Source organism: Centruroides vittatus, unplaced genomic scaffold (genome assembly GCF_030686945.1).
Source record: "Centruroides vittatus isolate TY-2023 unplaced genomic scaffold, ASM3068694v2 contig_1776, whole genome shotgun sequence".
Taxonomy (NCBI): domain Eukaryota; kingdom Metazoa; phylum Arthropoda; class Arachnida; order Scorpiones; family Buthidae; genus Centruroides; species Centruroides vittatus.
This window is the reverse complement of record NW_027121087.1, coordinates 1,494,329-1,508,085: the sequence shown is the minus strand read 5'-3', so window position 1 is coordinate 1,508,085 and position 13,757 is coordinate 1,494,329. Positions and strand designations below refer to the sequence as shown.

Below are 13,757 nucleotides of genomic sequence, written 5' to 3'. Positions count from 1 at the left end.
GCCACTTTGGTTATTAGCGAGGTTGAAGCTGAAGTTTTAAACGCGTAAACGTGTACGTCGGACGTTCGGCGCCGCTTTCCTGTAAGCCTAGAAGTTTGACAATGACGTTTGGAACCTCGAGCATGATTCCACTGACCTTCCGAACGCCATTGTCAAACTTCTAGGTTTACAGGAAAGCGGCGCCGAACGTCCGACGTACACGTTTTCGCGTTTAAAACTTCAGCCTCAACCTCGCTATTAAGTAAATATCTGGTGGCAACCAAACCGTCACCGGAAACTTAATCGGCAATGGTTTTGAATGATGAATTAAGACTGTTTTATTAATATGTGACGGTATGTATCATTGGTCAAGATTTATGCCGTTTGAGGAGGAAATTGATTAGTGTGTATGCACACGCCACGGGTGGCGTGGAACGGAACCTGGCTGAACTCACGATTGGCACGATTAAAAAGGCTCACTTACTGACCACGGAGGAAAGAGACAAAAATGAAAAGAAAAACTTTCCTAATCAATTAATTAAATTTCTTACATAGTATTCTGCGTTGTCGAGAACATGGTCAAGTCTTCATGGGAAAGACGAACATATATCGTAATTTATAGTATAGTCACTATAGTGTATTAAAATTGTGAAAATGACAGTATTTTGTCCGAAAACTATAAATATATATTTTATTTGCATGTAAATATTTAATAAGCCTATTAAGCAAACTAATTACGGAAAACGAATTTTGACTCCGGTTCTGTGTCTTTAAGTAAAGATTTATGCGGCCGGATGGTCGAGCGCAGCCCACGGTTCTGGGGTTCTAAAAAGTCCCCGTAAAAAGTACTCGCAGGGCGGAAAGAGCTAACAAATTTTTAAAAAGTATAGATTTAACAATTCTTTCTTTTTCTTTTATTTTTTATTTGATTTCTTTTGCAAAAGAAATATTTTCCTCGTAGTTTTAAGATGAAATTTATTCAGACAAGAGCTAGAAATAAACAAAATTATTGATGTATCGTAATATATTAATTTTTAATTTAAAACGCGTGATAAATATTTCAATATTACAAAATAATGTTATAATATTTACTTTTACAAAAGAAATTTTAAAAAATTTAAAAAATCATACAATGAAAGTAAAATTCCAGGTGGCGCTGTAGAGCGGAAAATTCAAACCTAACGATTTCTTTTTTTAGGGGAATGTTTCTTAAGTGGTGTTAATTTGCTAAGATGAACGAAGATTGTCAGAATATTATCCTTCCCGACAAAGAAAATGTCAGGTATTTAGATTATTTGCAGTTACAAATAAATGTTTGAGTTTTGAGTGATACGTAGAGGAGTAATTAAGAATTGAAAGATAGAAGTTACTTGTTTACTTACGTGTGTATATATAGTGTCGGATCTTCCATTAGGCATGGGTGCCTGGAAATTGGAAAAACAAATAAAACAATTGTATATCAATTTTTAAATAATTCTTCTATGGCTATGACTGTTAGTTTATGACGTAAAAGAGTACAGTGGGGCCCGGAAAGTCGTCAATATGTGTAGTGTATGTATATATATATATATATATATATATATGATATATATATATGTTATGATGTATATAACTGTATATAACCCAAAAGTAACGTCTATCTAATTTGTTTATATTTTATCTGTAATTATTGTATTTGTTTGAATGAGTAACAAGGTTTACTTTTAATTTAATTTAAGATTTACTTGAAAAATAAAGGGAAACAAATAAATAAAATTTCCTGAAAGCTACAACCCTTTTCGGTTAATGTTACCTATGGTTCCAAGATGGCGGCTCGTCTGATTCCAGCAAGGAAACAGTGGGGACGCACGTTCTAACCTAACCTATTTTAATAATTTTGTTGGTAATAATTATGGTAATTTATTAGAATAGGTTAGGTTAGAACGTGCGTCTCCACTGTTTCCCTTCTATTTGCTGGAATCAGAGACGAGCCGCCATCTTGGAACCATAGGTAACATTAACCCCATTGTCTATGTAAATAAAATAAGAACTATATATATTTTTGTCATTGTAAAAGTTTAAAACTTTTAAAATTATTTGTTTTAAAGACAACTATAGAATAGCATTTAAAAAAAATTTAAGAGCTTAGATAAACATATTATATACTTTAATTTATATGATAATATTTGAATTTAAGAATTACACTTAACAGTTCTGTTTAAGGTAGTATTTCCCAATCTGAGGCATGGGTTTCCTCTTGGGCAGCAGTTCTTAATCTTCTCAGTGGTCAGCACCCCCTTGAATCTGAAAATAAGCTCTTGCACCCCCTTAAAAAATGTGTGTATATTTGTTGTATGAGGATTTTACCCAATTCTTGAACCGTGTTAGAGTGAATTCGTGCTATAGAAGTGCCATATTATACGGGGTTACCTGTAAATATTGTTACAAACTTTGTTTACGTTTTTATTCAAGGTATGCAAACACGTCTCAACTAGTTTCTGTACTGCACATGACAATGTAACTACATTAACTGCATGTAATGATGACTGATGACAAGCACGATGTGCTGAGAGACGGTAGAGTAGAGAGTGTAGAAGTGAGACAGTAGAGAGTGAAGAAGTGGGGATGCTGTGTTGCTGGGTACCACGGTTTGTAGAGAATACGATTGCCTCGTTCGTATTATTATTATTATTTTTTAATTTTTGAAATTTCTCTCACACCCCTGAAAAATGCTCTCTCACACCCCCGAGGGTGCACACACCCCAGGTTAAGAACCACTGCTCTTGGGTTAAGTGAAGTACTTTCAAGAGTATACAAAACAAAAAAAAAATCTGTAATGATTACCAAATGTAATTTTAAATCAGCAGTTTTTTAATTTAAAAGAGGTTTATACTTAAGCAATTCAAATTTTTTAACCCAAGTTCTTAAAGGCTGCTAACTTTCATTTTTTTTTTTAGACTTTATGATATTGATATAGATTTCTGAAAGTGAGTTCAATTATTTTAAGTTTTTAGTTCTATTGACTAATTTGTTGCTTATGTTACTAAAGTAAATGTCAAGTTAATAATTAAAAATCAATGATAATGGAGCAATTAATTTTTGAATTTCTTTAATAAATGGATATTCATTGTTGGCAGACAGAGCAACTGTCCTGTAGCCATTTACAACTACGTGCCATATACGATAGAGCAGGGGTCGGCAACCTTTTGGCAGTGTTGTGCCGAAATGATTCTACCAATTTTGTTATATGTACAGTATTATTGAAATTGATCTAGTTATAATGGACTTAAAAATATACAATTTTGAAGTTAATTTGTTAATTGAATTGTATTCTTACATGTGAAGTGCATGCACAACATGCAGATGGCAATACGGAGCGTAAATGCATGCACCGTAATATAAATTTACAAGCAAGAGATTTGTTTTTGATGTATCATGGCCTACACTGAACTATGGCTTCCATTTTAATGTGAAATTAATAATTAAAATTTTATTTTATTTTAAATTTAAATTTGGGTTCATAGTCCAACAATTAAAATTAAATTTTACTACATTTCTATTCAGTCAGAGTGCCATTGAAAATTGTCCCACGTGCCATAGGTTGCCAACCCCTGCAATAGAGCATACCATATGTAAAAAAGCATTTTTATTGCATATAAATCTGAAAACTAAAGATAGAAATAGACTGAAATTTGAACCAGATTAATGTTTTTATCTATCTTTAGTGGTACCAGGTTTTGAGAAATTGTGCAAACTAAAACAAGCATAGCTGTCACATTAATTATCTATTAGTAATAAGATTATTCCTGTTACTTATATAAGCAGTTTTTTGTGTATGTCCAAAGACAAATATTGTTTTCATGTTTACCAGAATTTAAATCAGTTTTGGCTTGCTTTTACTTTATTTCTGAAATATATCAATGAATTTAGAATGCAGATCTGATGATGATTCCCTTGGATAAACTACAGCATTGTGAACACTTGTCATTATACTTATTGTGTAATAGTTAATTACAAAACAATTTATTATAATTTATTTTAAAATATTAAATCACTTGAAAATTTGTTTGACTAAATTCTTTAACTGTTTATATTTTGGATGTTTAGGCCTTTAGGGATATGTGAAATTTTTTTTAATGCAGCACATGGACAGGAAAAGATTGAAAATTTATGGTTTAGGGATTAAGTTGTTATATCCTATTGGAAAGAAAATTTAGACTGATCTTATAACAGTTAACATTCAAATTTAAAAAAAATTTTTTTTGTCAGATGGTGATTTATGTTAAAGTTAAAATTTTCACTTTAACATCAATCACCATTTGATGAGAAAATTTTAAAAATGAAAATATTATAAACAGTTGTTGGCAGGGGACAGCTAAAACTACATGTAAATCTATCACTTACCTCAGTAGATAAAAAGCTTGAATATTATACTGAGTAGCATGGATGGAAACAAAAGATTTCATACATTTCATTCAAGATATACTTCATATTAGACATATCTGTCTATCCATGCAGAAAAGTCAAAATCACCTTCAAACTCCAACTAATAATTTCAATTTGATCTGTTATGCAGTAATACTGAAGAAATGAAAGCAGCTTATGCCTTTTCACTATTAGATAAAATTAGCATCAAATTAATTTGTGTGATGACTAGAAGAATGGTATCATGAGACTTTCTTCATTTGATATATTTATTGTTTGAATCTGAGTTGTTGAATTTTGAGAGATTGTAATGCTCTCATTAAAAATAACATAAACTGATAATATTTTATTATTATTTTGTTTTATGCTCATTACAAAATAAATATTAAACTTTGAATATAATAATTTGATTCTTCTTTTTTTATTCCCATTATTAAAATAACATCAAATATAACATTAGCTTTTCTTAAGTTCTAAATATGTTAGTTCTGTCCTACTGATAACATACTTATCAATTTCTGGTCCTCATCTATTTTAAAGTGTGCCACTGATGATTTAAATGGTCATGTGGTTGATTGCTATATTTCTATATTATTCTAATCTCAAATTGTCTTTATCTAGCTACTTAAATAGCTGGATAAAGATAGTTTCATAAATAATAATCTTATGCAATCTATTTGCTTTGTTAATCATGTAGTCAAATATATCTTTAAAAATTTACACTATGTTGAAAAAAGCAAGCCAATGTATTTAAATACAGATTTCCTTGGTACAGAAATATTATTTTAATGGTGTTGAATATATTTCAGGTCTAATCCACCAGGGAAAAGAAGATCTTCGGTAAAGTTTATTTTTAATAATCTAAACATTTTTTAAAGTAGTAAGGTTATATTGATTTATTTTGAAAAAATTTTATAAGTAGATTCTTAATGTAATTTAATGTTAAAGATGTTCACAAAATATAACTTTAGTACTTAAATTACATTTTAAATCTTGCTACAAATATATGAATAAGTATATTTTTAGAAATAATTTTTAACAAATAGAATATGATTTATGTAAATACGATATTATTATTTATTTCTATTATAGAATTATTACATAGATTTTATTATTATTATTATTATTATTTTTATATACAGTGTGTATCAGAATGACATTTTAAAAATTTGGGGGATTGTAGAGGATGAAATTTTGAACGTTTTGATATCAGGAACCCATAGCCGGAAATGTGATATAAAGCACTTTGAACTTTGCGGTTAGTATGCTGAATGAAACAGCAGAATACAGTATTTATGACAAGTTTTATTGACAAAACAGTAGAGTACAATCAAACTGTAGATCGAATCAGTGGCTGCACTACTTTAAAGTAAATGTTCAATGTGACAACCACGAACTTTGTTACATAATGTGCAACAACGAACCATGTTTTGTCCGACTCTCTGTAAGATGCCATGCTCCTCTCTGATGGTATTCCTCTGGGGTTATGTAAAGTCCCTTGTGTATGCAACACCTGTAGGAACAGTTCATGAGCTTACGGAGTACATGTTTACAGCATTTAATACCATCAGAGAGGAGTGTGGCATCTTACAGAGAGTTGGACAAAACATGGTTTGTTGTTGCACATTATGTAATGAAGTTTGTGGTCGTCACATTGAACATTTACTTTAAAGTAGTGCAGCTACTGATTTGATGTACAGTTTGATTGTACTCTACTGTTCTGTCAATAAAACTTGTCATAAATACTGTATTCTGCTGTTTCATTCAGCATACCGACCACAAAGTTCAAAGTGCTGTAGAAACTTTGTCACATTTCCGGTTATGGGTTCCTTATATCAAAACGTTCAAAATTTCATCCTCTACAATCCCCCAAATTTTTAAAACGTCATTCTGATACACGCTGTATATGCATACATACTCTCACATTCGTGGACTGAAAGGGTGAGCAACAGACAACGGGAGACTCAATCCTACAAATCATCCATTTAGCAACTTTCTCCACACTTTCCTGTCCAGACACATTCATGCCTCTTCTAGCACACTTCCCAATTTTTTTCTGACTCAACTTCTTATGTTTTTTTAAAATACTCATCCACTTGTTTCAATTAAGACTTTCTCAGTCTTCCCTACCATACTTCTTATCCATCCTTCTGATGTATAATCTCTTCAACAATCCTTTTTTCATTCCCTCAAAGTGGCCAAACCATCCTAGAGCTTATTTACTTACCTTTTGAGCCACACTCTTTCACACCACATTATTTCAGAACACATTTCTCATAGTCTTTCCTTGTTGTGCTCGACACTCCTATAAATATCTTATTTGTCATGCAGTGATGTGACGCTTGTGACCCTTTCGCCATACATGAGCAAATATAGGCATGACAACACTCCCTTATACAACCATTTGTGCCTCTTTCGGCTTCCTTTTCTCCCTCATAAATTTATTCATTGCACCTACTATCTGCACACCTGCATTTACTCATCTGGTGATTTTACCATCTATCCTTCCATTCCTATCTATCATGCTTCCCAAACATACAAATTCATTTACTTGTTCCAGTTGTTCATCACCCAGCTAAATTATGTAATCCATTTACTCATCTTTGCATTCAAACACAATAGTTCTACTCATATTCACTTTCAGCATATATTCCTCACATGCCTCTTCAAGATTAGATACAAGAATCTCAAACTTTTCCAAGCTTTCTGCTAACCCCATACATGAGGTGGTGTCTGTTGCAACAGACTTTCTTTCGTGTAGTCAGAGTGATGAGAGATTGCACTCCGTACTAAATTGTCCTCATTTTAGCAGAGATAGGGTTGTCATCTGGCCTATATTGGGTTAGCTTGACCAGCAAATTTAAATCAAGGCTGGTGATTGACAAAATATTTTAAGTGTCAGCAAAGTGTTTATATTTTAATTAAAAAAAAAATTATATAAAATCATTTTTAATATTTAGTATGTTTACTTATAATAATAAAAAGCTTGAAAAACACCTTAAATACTTTTTCAGCAACACTTTAATTTAAACAAAGCTTTTGACCACCTTTTCATAGGTCTGTGTCAAGTTTAACAAGAAGATTTGAACTATTCAAGAAGACAGTTCAAATCTTGCTAAACCTGACACAGACTTATGAAAAGGGGTAGAAAGCTTTTGTTTAAATTAAAGTGTTGCTTAAGAAAGTATTTAAGGTGTTTTTCAAGCTAAATTAGTTTCAGTTTATATAGAAGTGATTTTGTTATGATTCACAGATGATGCTATTAATCAGAATTGCACAAATCTCATTTGTTATAAATAAAAATAATTGTTTACAATAAATTTACTGCCATTTTGAGTTTTAAAAATTGATTTTTCAAGATGAAACAGTTTAGACATTCATGGCTCAAGTGAATGAATTCAAAAATTGGTTAACTTGTGGTGATGATATGTTTGTTCAGCATATTTTGCATCATTTTTGCCAAACCTCATTTAGTATTAAATATGATGGAATTAAAACATTTACAAGGCATGCCAATTGCAAGAAGCATTAAAAAAGAAGCACATCTCCTCAAAAATCAAGATTGATTGAGCTTATTCAGGCTCACGAATACATGTGGAATTTTAATTCTTCATTTTATCGAAGATTTTATCTTTCATGTATTCTCGCCATCTCTATCAAAATAATCGCCTTTTTTCTTTTATTCATTCCAGAAAAGGAACTGCTTGCCATTTTAATAAGGAAAGTGGTTAAAATTCTGTAAATACTCTGAAGTAGAATGTAAAATGGTAAATTCACGAAAGTAGTCAAAAACAAGACTATCGTAATTTTATTGATTTATTATAGGGTCATGTGTTTTCCTATATTAATGGTCTCATGGTCACAGTGAACAATGCGTGACCATGAGAAGACATGCGTGACTCATGCTTGTTGCAGTTGTGGTCGCCTGCGCGGCTTGAAATTGCATGGTGTGACCATGGCTTAAGTGATATGATGGGATAGTTCCTTGAGTAAAAGGGAATTAGCTGTAATTTCTTTGAAGGTAGTGTTGCAATATTAACTTTATTTGAAATAAGAATACAAATTTGTTTTATAGTACATAATAAAAGCATGCATATCCACATATAAATTGAGAATTTTTGTGTTTCTTTGAAAGATTGATTCTGGATTTCCCAATTATTTTTCATTGTTAAGCTTGATGTTTATTAATTAATGAATGTACCATGTTGGTAATGTAAATTGTTAAATTTTTAAACAAAAATAAACTATTCAAAAGAATTAAATCGGGAGTTTTCAGTGTAATTGGGAGAAATTTTGATATCGTCCCATCACTAATGAGCACTTTCTAGGTATGCTCAGCAAGTTTATGCCACAGAAGTTCTTGCAATCTGTCCTTTCACCCTTTCCCTTGTATGTCAGAACAATCACAATATTGTGAGGCTCTGGAAATGTCCTGGAACCTCACTAAAATCTAAAAATCACTAAATTTGTTAATATTGTTAAATATAATTTTAATGTCCATAAAAAGAAATATTAATTATTATAGTGGGGGGAAAAAACCCTGTTCTAAGAAAATAAACAAAGGAAAACTAGACAATGTAAGTCCTAAGATCAACTATCTCCGGTTGGGATCAAATTAAAGGTCAATTTTGACTCATTCTGCAATCAGGTTTCAGATCTCCTTATACTTAGTTCCGGACACATTTCTGAGTTCCGGAGGGAAAGGAAATGACTCCGGAGAAGGAAATGTGATCATTCTCGGATTGCATTGCAAGATCTCGACAAAAATTTCGAAAGAGAGGAAAAATGGAAGGTTTTTTTCCATTTTCGTCAGATCCGACCCTCACAGTAATGAGTGATGACCACTTAGAAAGTGGGGGTGAGGAAAGATAACCAAAGTGGTTGATCAGGGATTGAAGATGATAAAAACTTTGATGTGAAAGACAAAGGAGGTTCTCCCTTAGTGTTCTCACAGTGCTATACGTTATTTGGTTGCCTTCTCCACTTTGCTCTCAACACACTTGTTGAACTGACTTCAACATCTCTGGACTTTTGACGACATTACCCTGGGATAGTCAACATCGACAAATCTTTCCATCAGAATTCTCTCTCAACAGAAGGAACTGAAGATTTATAGTCATGCTCTACCCCCTGGGCATTATTTCTGCAAGCATGATTTGGTGTCTAAATAAATCAGGATAATTTTCTTCGTAACTGTTGAGTCTGACTCAGTGTTTATCGTGCTCACATTTTAAATCGGAACTCTCTTCTGTTCTGTCTTTAAGCACAATGTGACGACCTCACAATATTTCTCCAATCAAATGGCACTATGCTATTTTCTCTACATAAGTTACAGTGTCACAGCATCTATTCTTCTGCATTTTAACTTTTCTGCAATCACACCATCCAGACTAGGAGATTTGCCACTTTGCATTTTTCTTATTGCATTCCTAATCTCACTCAAAAAAATAGGGTCACATCCCTTTCTATCTTTATTTACCTCTGTAATTGTTTTTCCATTTGTGTGCCTCCCACCCAGCCTCTTGAGATAATCATACTACTTATGTACCTTACATTCATCCTATAGAACAGAGGTTTTCAACCTTTTTGTGTATTGACCCCTTTTAAGAAAAATTTTTTCATCTATCCTCTTCAATATTATATATACTTTGTATATTATACAATATTATGTTATATAAATAACATAATAATATATATGATAACCTGTCACTGTTTTTTAAATGTTTATATAATATTTAGTTAAAATAGAAAATAAACTAATAAGATTATGAAATGTGTGGTAGGTACTTACATAACCTCTTACATAATTTTTAAAAGACATCTTCCTCCATTTAAGAGCAAAATATGTGTAAAATTTTTAATATTTTTAAATAAATATTTTATATTTACAGTTTTATTAACCCCCTAAAGGCTTAATACTGATTCCATTGGGAAACCCTGCCATAGCAGCTCACCATTTGCACTTTACCCAGGATACATTTGTCTTTATTGCCAAGTTTAATTTTCATTTGCACCCAGAACACTTTTTTAAATGTCCCTTGCAAGTACTCAGTCCATTCTTTCATTCTATTCTTAACTTTCTTTAATGACTCATGCAGCTTCTTTCTTCAGTCTGCCTATGTATGCAGGCTTTTTCTTTTTCACTGCTTGCTCAACTCTCATTCCTTCACACAGTCCCCCTCTCATGGCCTACTCTCATCACACCACATACTTCTTTTGCTGCTTTTACGATTCAAGATCGCAAGTGCTTCCAAACCTCCTCCACATCATTCATTTTCTCACTTTCCCCAGTTTCAATTCAACATACTCTTTATACTCATTTTTTCTACTCATTAGGCACTCTGTTTTCACTCACTGCAGAGCCACCTTTTCTTCTTTTTCCATCACCCAATCTTCAGTTGCATCCTGATACTACTAAGTAATGGTCTAAGCCACAGTCAGCTCTTCTTATAACCTTTGTATCTTCCACTGCATCTCTGAATCTATCATCATATGCAACAAAATCTATTAACCTTTTCCGACCTTTTGTATGACTTTCCATGTGTACTGATGAATGGTCTTGTGTGGAAAAAGGTGTCTAACACCTTTTTTTCCACACAATCACACTCTGAAAGTCTTTTTCCACACAGAGCTCAATCAGTTGCTCTTCATTATTGTTCACCTGATATATAGACCCAGCACTCTCTCACACTTCTCTTCACACTCATCCATTCATTTATATCTCCAGTTAGAATCACACACTTCTGAGGGTCACACACCTTGCAACATTTTCCAAATTTATTATAGAATATTATTATTTATTTCTAAAAGTAATTATTTCATGATTTTATTATTATTTTTTTAAATTAAACATTTTATTTATTTTTTAGATACTTAAGCCAGTATCAAGAACACCTTTACAAGAACTGGATTGCAATATTGTAAGAGTGAATTATGTAACTATAAAAATAATAAAGGAAATTTAGTTTTTTTATTTGAGTTCTACAGCCCTTCTTTCCTCCTCCTGAAATTTTATTTATGCATTTATAAATAATAGTTTTAATAATTTTCTAATTTTAGTACTAGAACTGTTCATAAGTTTTAAATGTATATATTTATTATGAATTTTTAATGTTAACTATTAAATTGATAGAATAAAGACAAAGAAACTAGACGATCAAGACGAGTCAGTTTTGCAGATACTTGTCAGATAAAGTAAGTGTCATGAACACATTGTTGAATTGTGAAATTTTCATATTTGTTGTTTAATTAATTTAGTTTTAATTAATTTTTTTATCAAAATGTATATTTTAAGAAATATATTGATAAATATACTTTCTCAAAATTCTTCAAAATCCTCAAACTTTTTCTGTTTGTTCACTGTTTTTTAAATGTTTATATAATACAGTAGAGACTCTGTAATCGGAATTGCTGGTAATCAGAACGATTTTCAGTCAGACTGTGTCGTGCTGAATTGGACATTTTTGATACTAGATTTACTTCTAAAGTATAATTTTCATGTTTTTATATTCTTCAATATATTTATTTTGTTTGTACAAAATAAAGAAATAATTTTTAACGATACAATAGCCACGATTATTATTTTTAAAAATTTATGTTAGGTTTAACATCGATGAAAATTCAATGCAAAGCGACACACAACGGAGAAAAATTTGAACACCGGACAGGTTAATATATTTTTTCGTACATAATTGGTAATCGGAACAAATCACTAATCTGAACAACCCCAGTCCCCAATTGATTCTGATTTTCAGTTCTCTACTGTATATTTATATTAAATTTAGTTAAAATAGAAAACAAACTAATAAGATTATGAAATGTGTGGTAGGTATAAAAAATGAATTTTTTAATTATAAAATTTTAAAATAATTGAAGACAATTTTATTATAATTGAAAATAACATTTTAAAGGGTGCTACAGTTTGTGAAATGATTTATTTTCAAACTAATATAAAACTTTATTACTTGTTAGTTTGATACTAAAATAATAAAAGCTTACTGGAAAGTATGTTGAGGAAAGTCAGGAAAAGTCAGAAATTTCACAGTCGAGTTAAAAGATGGAACTGAAGCTGTGTAACTTAATGTTTATAATAGATGAAATTGATTTACTTTTCTTTATTTTTTGTTTAAATTAGTTTGAAATTTACATATTTTGCTTTCATAAGGATTATAAGAACTTTAAAAAAATGAAATACAATGTATATTAAGTATTATTATGTTTTGTGTAATTTTTATTTATTTTACACTTATAAATTTTAATTAATACTAATCTGAAATTAGTTTAGCAAATTTTTTGAATGATTCATATTATAATTTCAGAGAAGTTGTTTTTAGCCATAGTGGTATAACAGAATTCAATTTGACAAGAGAGAGTAAGTATTTTGTTTTTATATATACTCATAATGTTATACCACTTTTAAGAAATTTATTATGTTTTGTGTAACAATTAACATTTTGGCCGGCTTTATCAAAAATATAAATTTTATAAATATAGGCTCTCTATTTATTGGACTAATTGGGGAAGAGTTATTACTAAAAGTCCATTAAATCACATATATTTTAAAAACAAATATTAATAACAAACTTACAATGTACAAGATTTATTAAAATGTTAAATTATATATATGTATGAATTAGATGATATGATATTGAATTCTGCCAGTATGATCCAATCCTTGCTTCTATTTGTACTTGACAAGTGTTGGTAATGATTGAAAATCTGAAGCTCATTGGTTTAGAGAATATTCACTTTGTTCACTAATCATTTAAATTCAAATGTAAAGAAATAAAAAGTTTACAAATTGATATATGCAGGTCATAAAGTCACACTAGTTTTTTTTTCTTCAAGATAAATTTGCTCTTCTTGCTATTTTGTCTTTAAGTGTAAATGGGAAAAAAAACCATAAAAGAAATTAAGAGTAATTATACACTATTTCCTTCCAATTGCAGATTTTTTCATTATTACACATTGATAAAGTAAAGTACAGTGGTTTTTTTGTTTTTGTTTTTGCAGTTGATGATGATAGAATAAGAAAAATCTTGTTGACTTTCTCACACATGTCAGTGGATGACTTTTTGTGACCATGATTACTATGTAAGCACACCTTCTGTCTTCTCAATATGTTACTATTACATACTGATAGGTTTGTATCATCGAGTACTTAACCTAATGTAACCTCTTCCAGTTTCTCATTTTCTTTTTATATTTTGTTAGAGCTGTAGTGGGTTACAGCATCATGTCAAGAAACAACTATGTCATGATTGTCTTGGCACCCAACCTCCTCTTCTGTCAACTGCAAAAAAAGGGGGGGAGACTTGCACTCAACTTGACAAGTCAAACCTATCAGTGTGTAACAGTAATGCATTGTGATTGTG

At 30.9% G+C, this 13,757-nt stretch overlaps 1 protein-coding gene across 1 annotated transcript in view; it reads left to right on the top strand.

The window, feature by feature from the left end:
* Window positions 1–1,127: 1,127 nt before the first annotated feature.
* The window catches only part of LOC136969336 (putative autophagy-related protein 11), a 31,299-nt gene continuing 18,669 nt past the window's right edge, over window positions 1,128–13,757 (top strand). Inside the window, exons 1-5 of the mRNA XM_067263466.1 lie at window positions 1,128–1,261; window positions 5,193–5,223; window positions 11,253–11,303; window positions 11,516–11,577; window positions 12,702–12,754. Of these exons, the coding sequence (XP_067119567.1) occupies window positions 1,212–1,261; window positions 5,193–5,223; window positions 11,253–11,303; window positions 11,516–11,577; window positions 12,702–12,754 (247 nt within the window). The 5' untranslated portion in view covers window positions 1,128–1,211. The remainder of the gene's footprint in view (window positions 1,262–5,192; window positions 5,224–11,252; window positions 11,304–11,515; window positions 11,578–12,701; window positions 12,755–13,757) is intronic.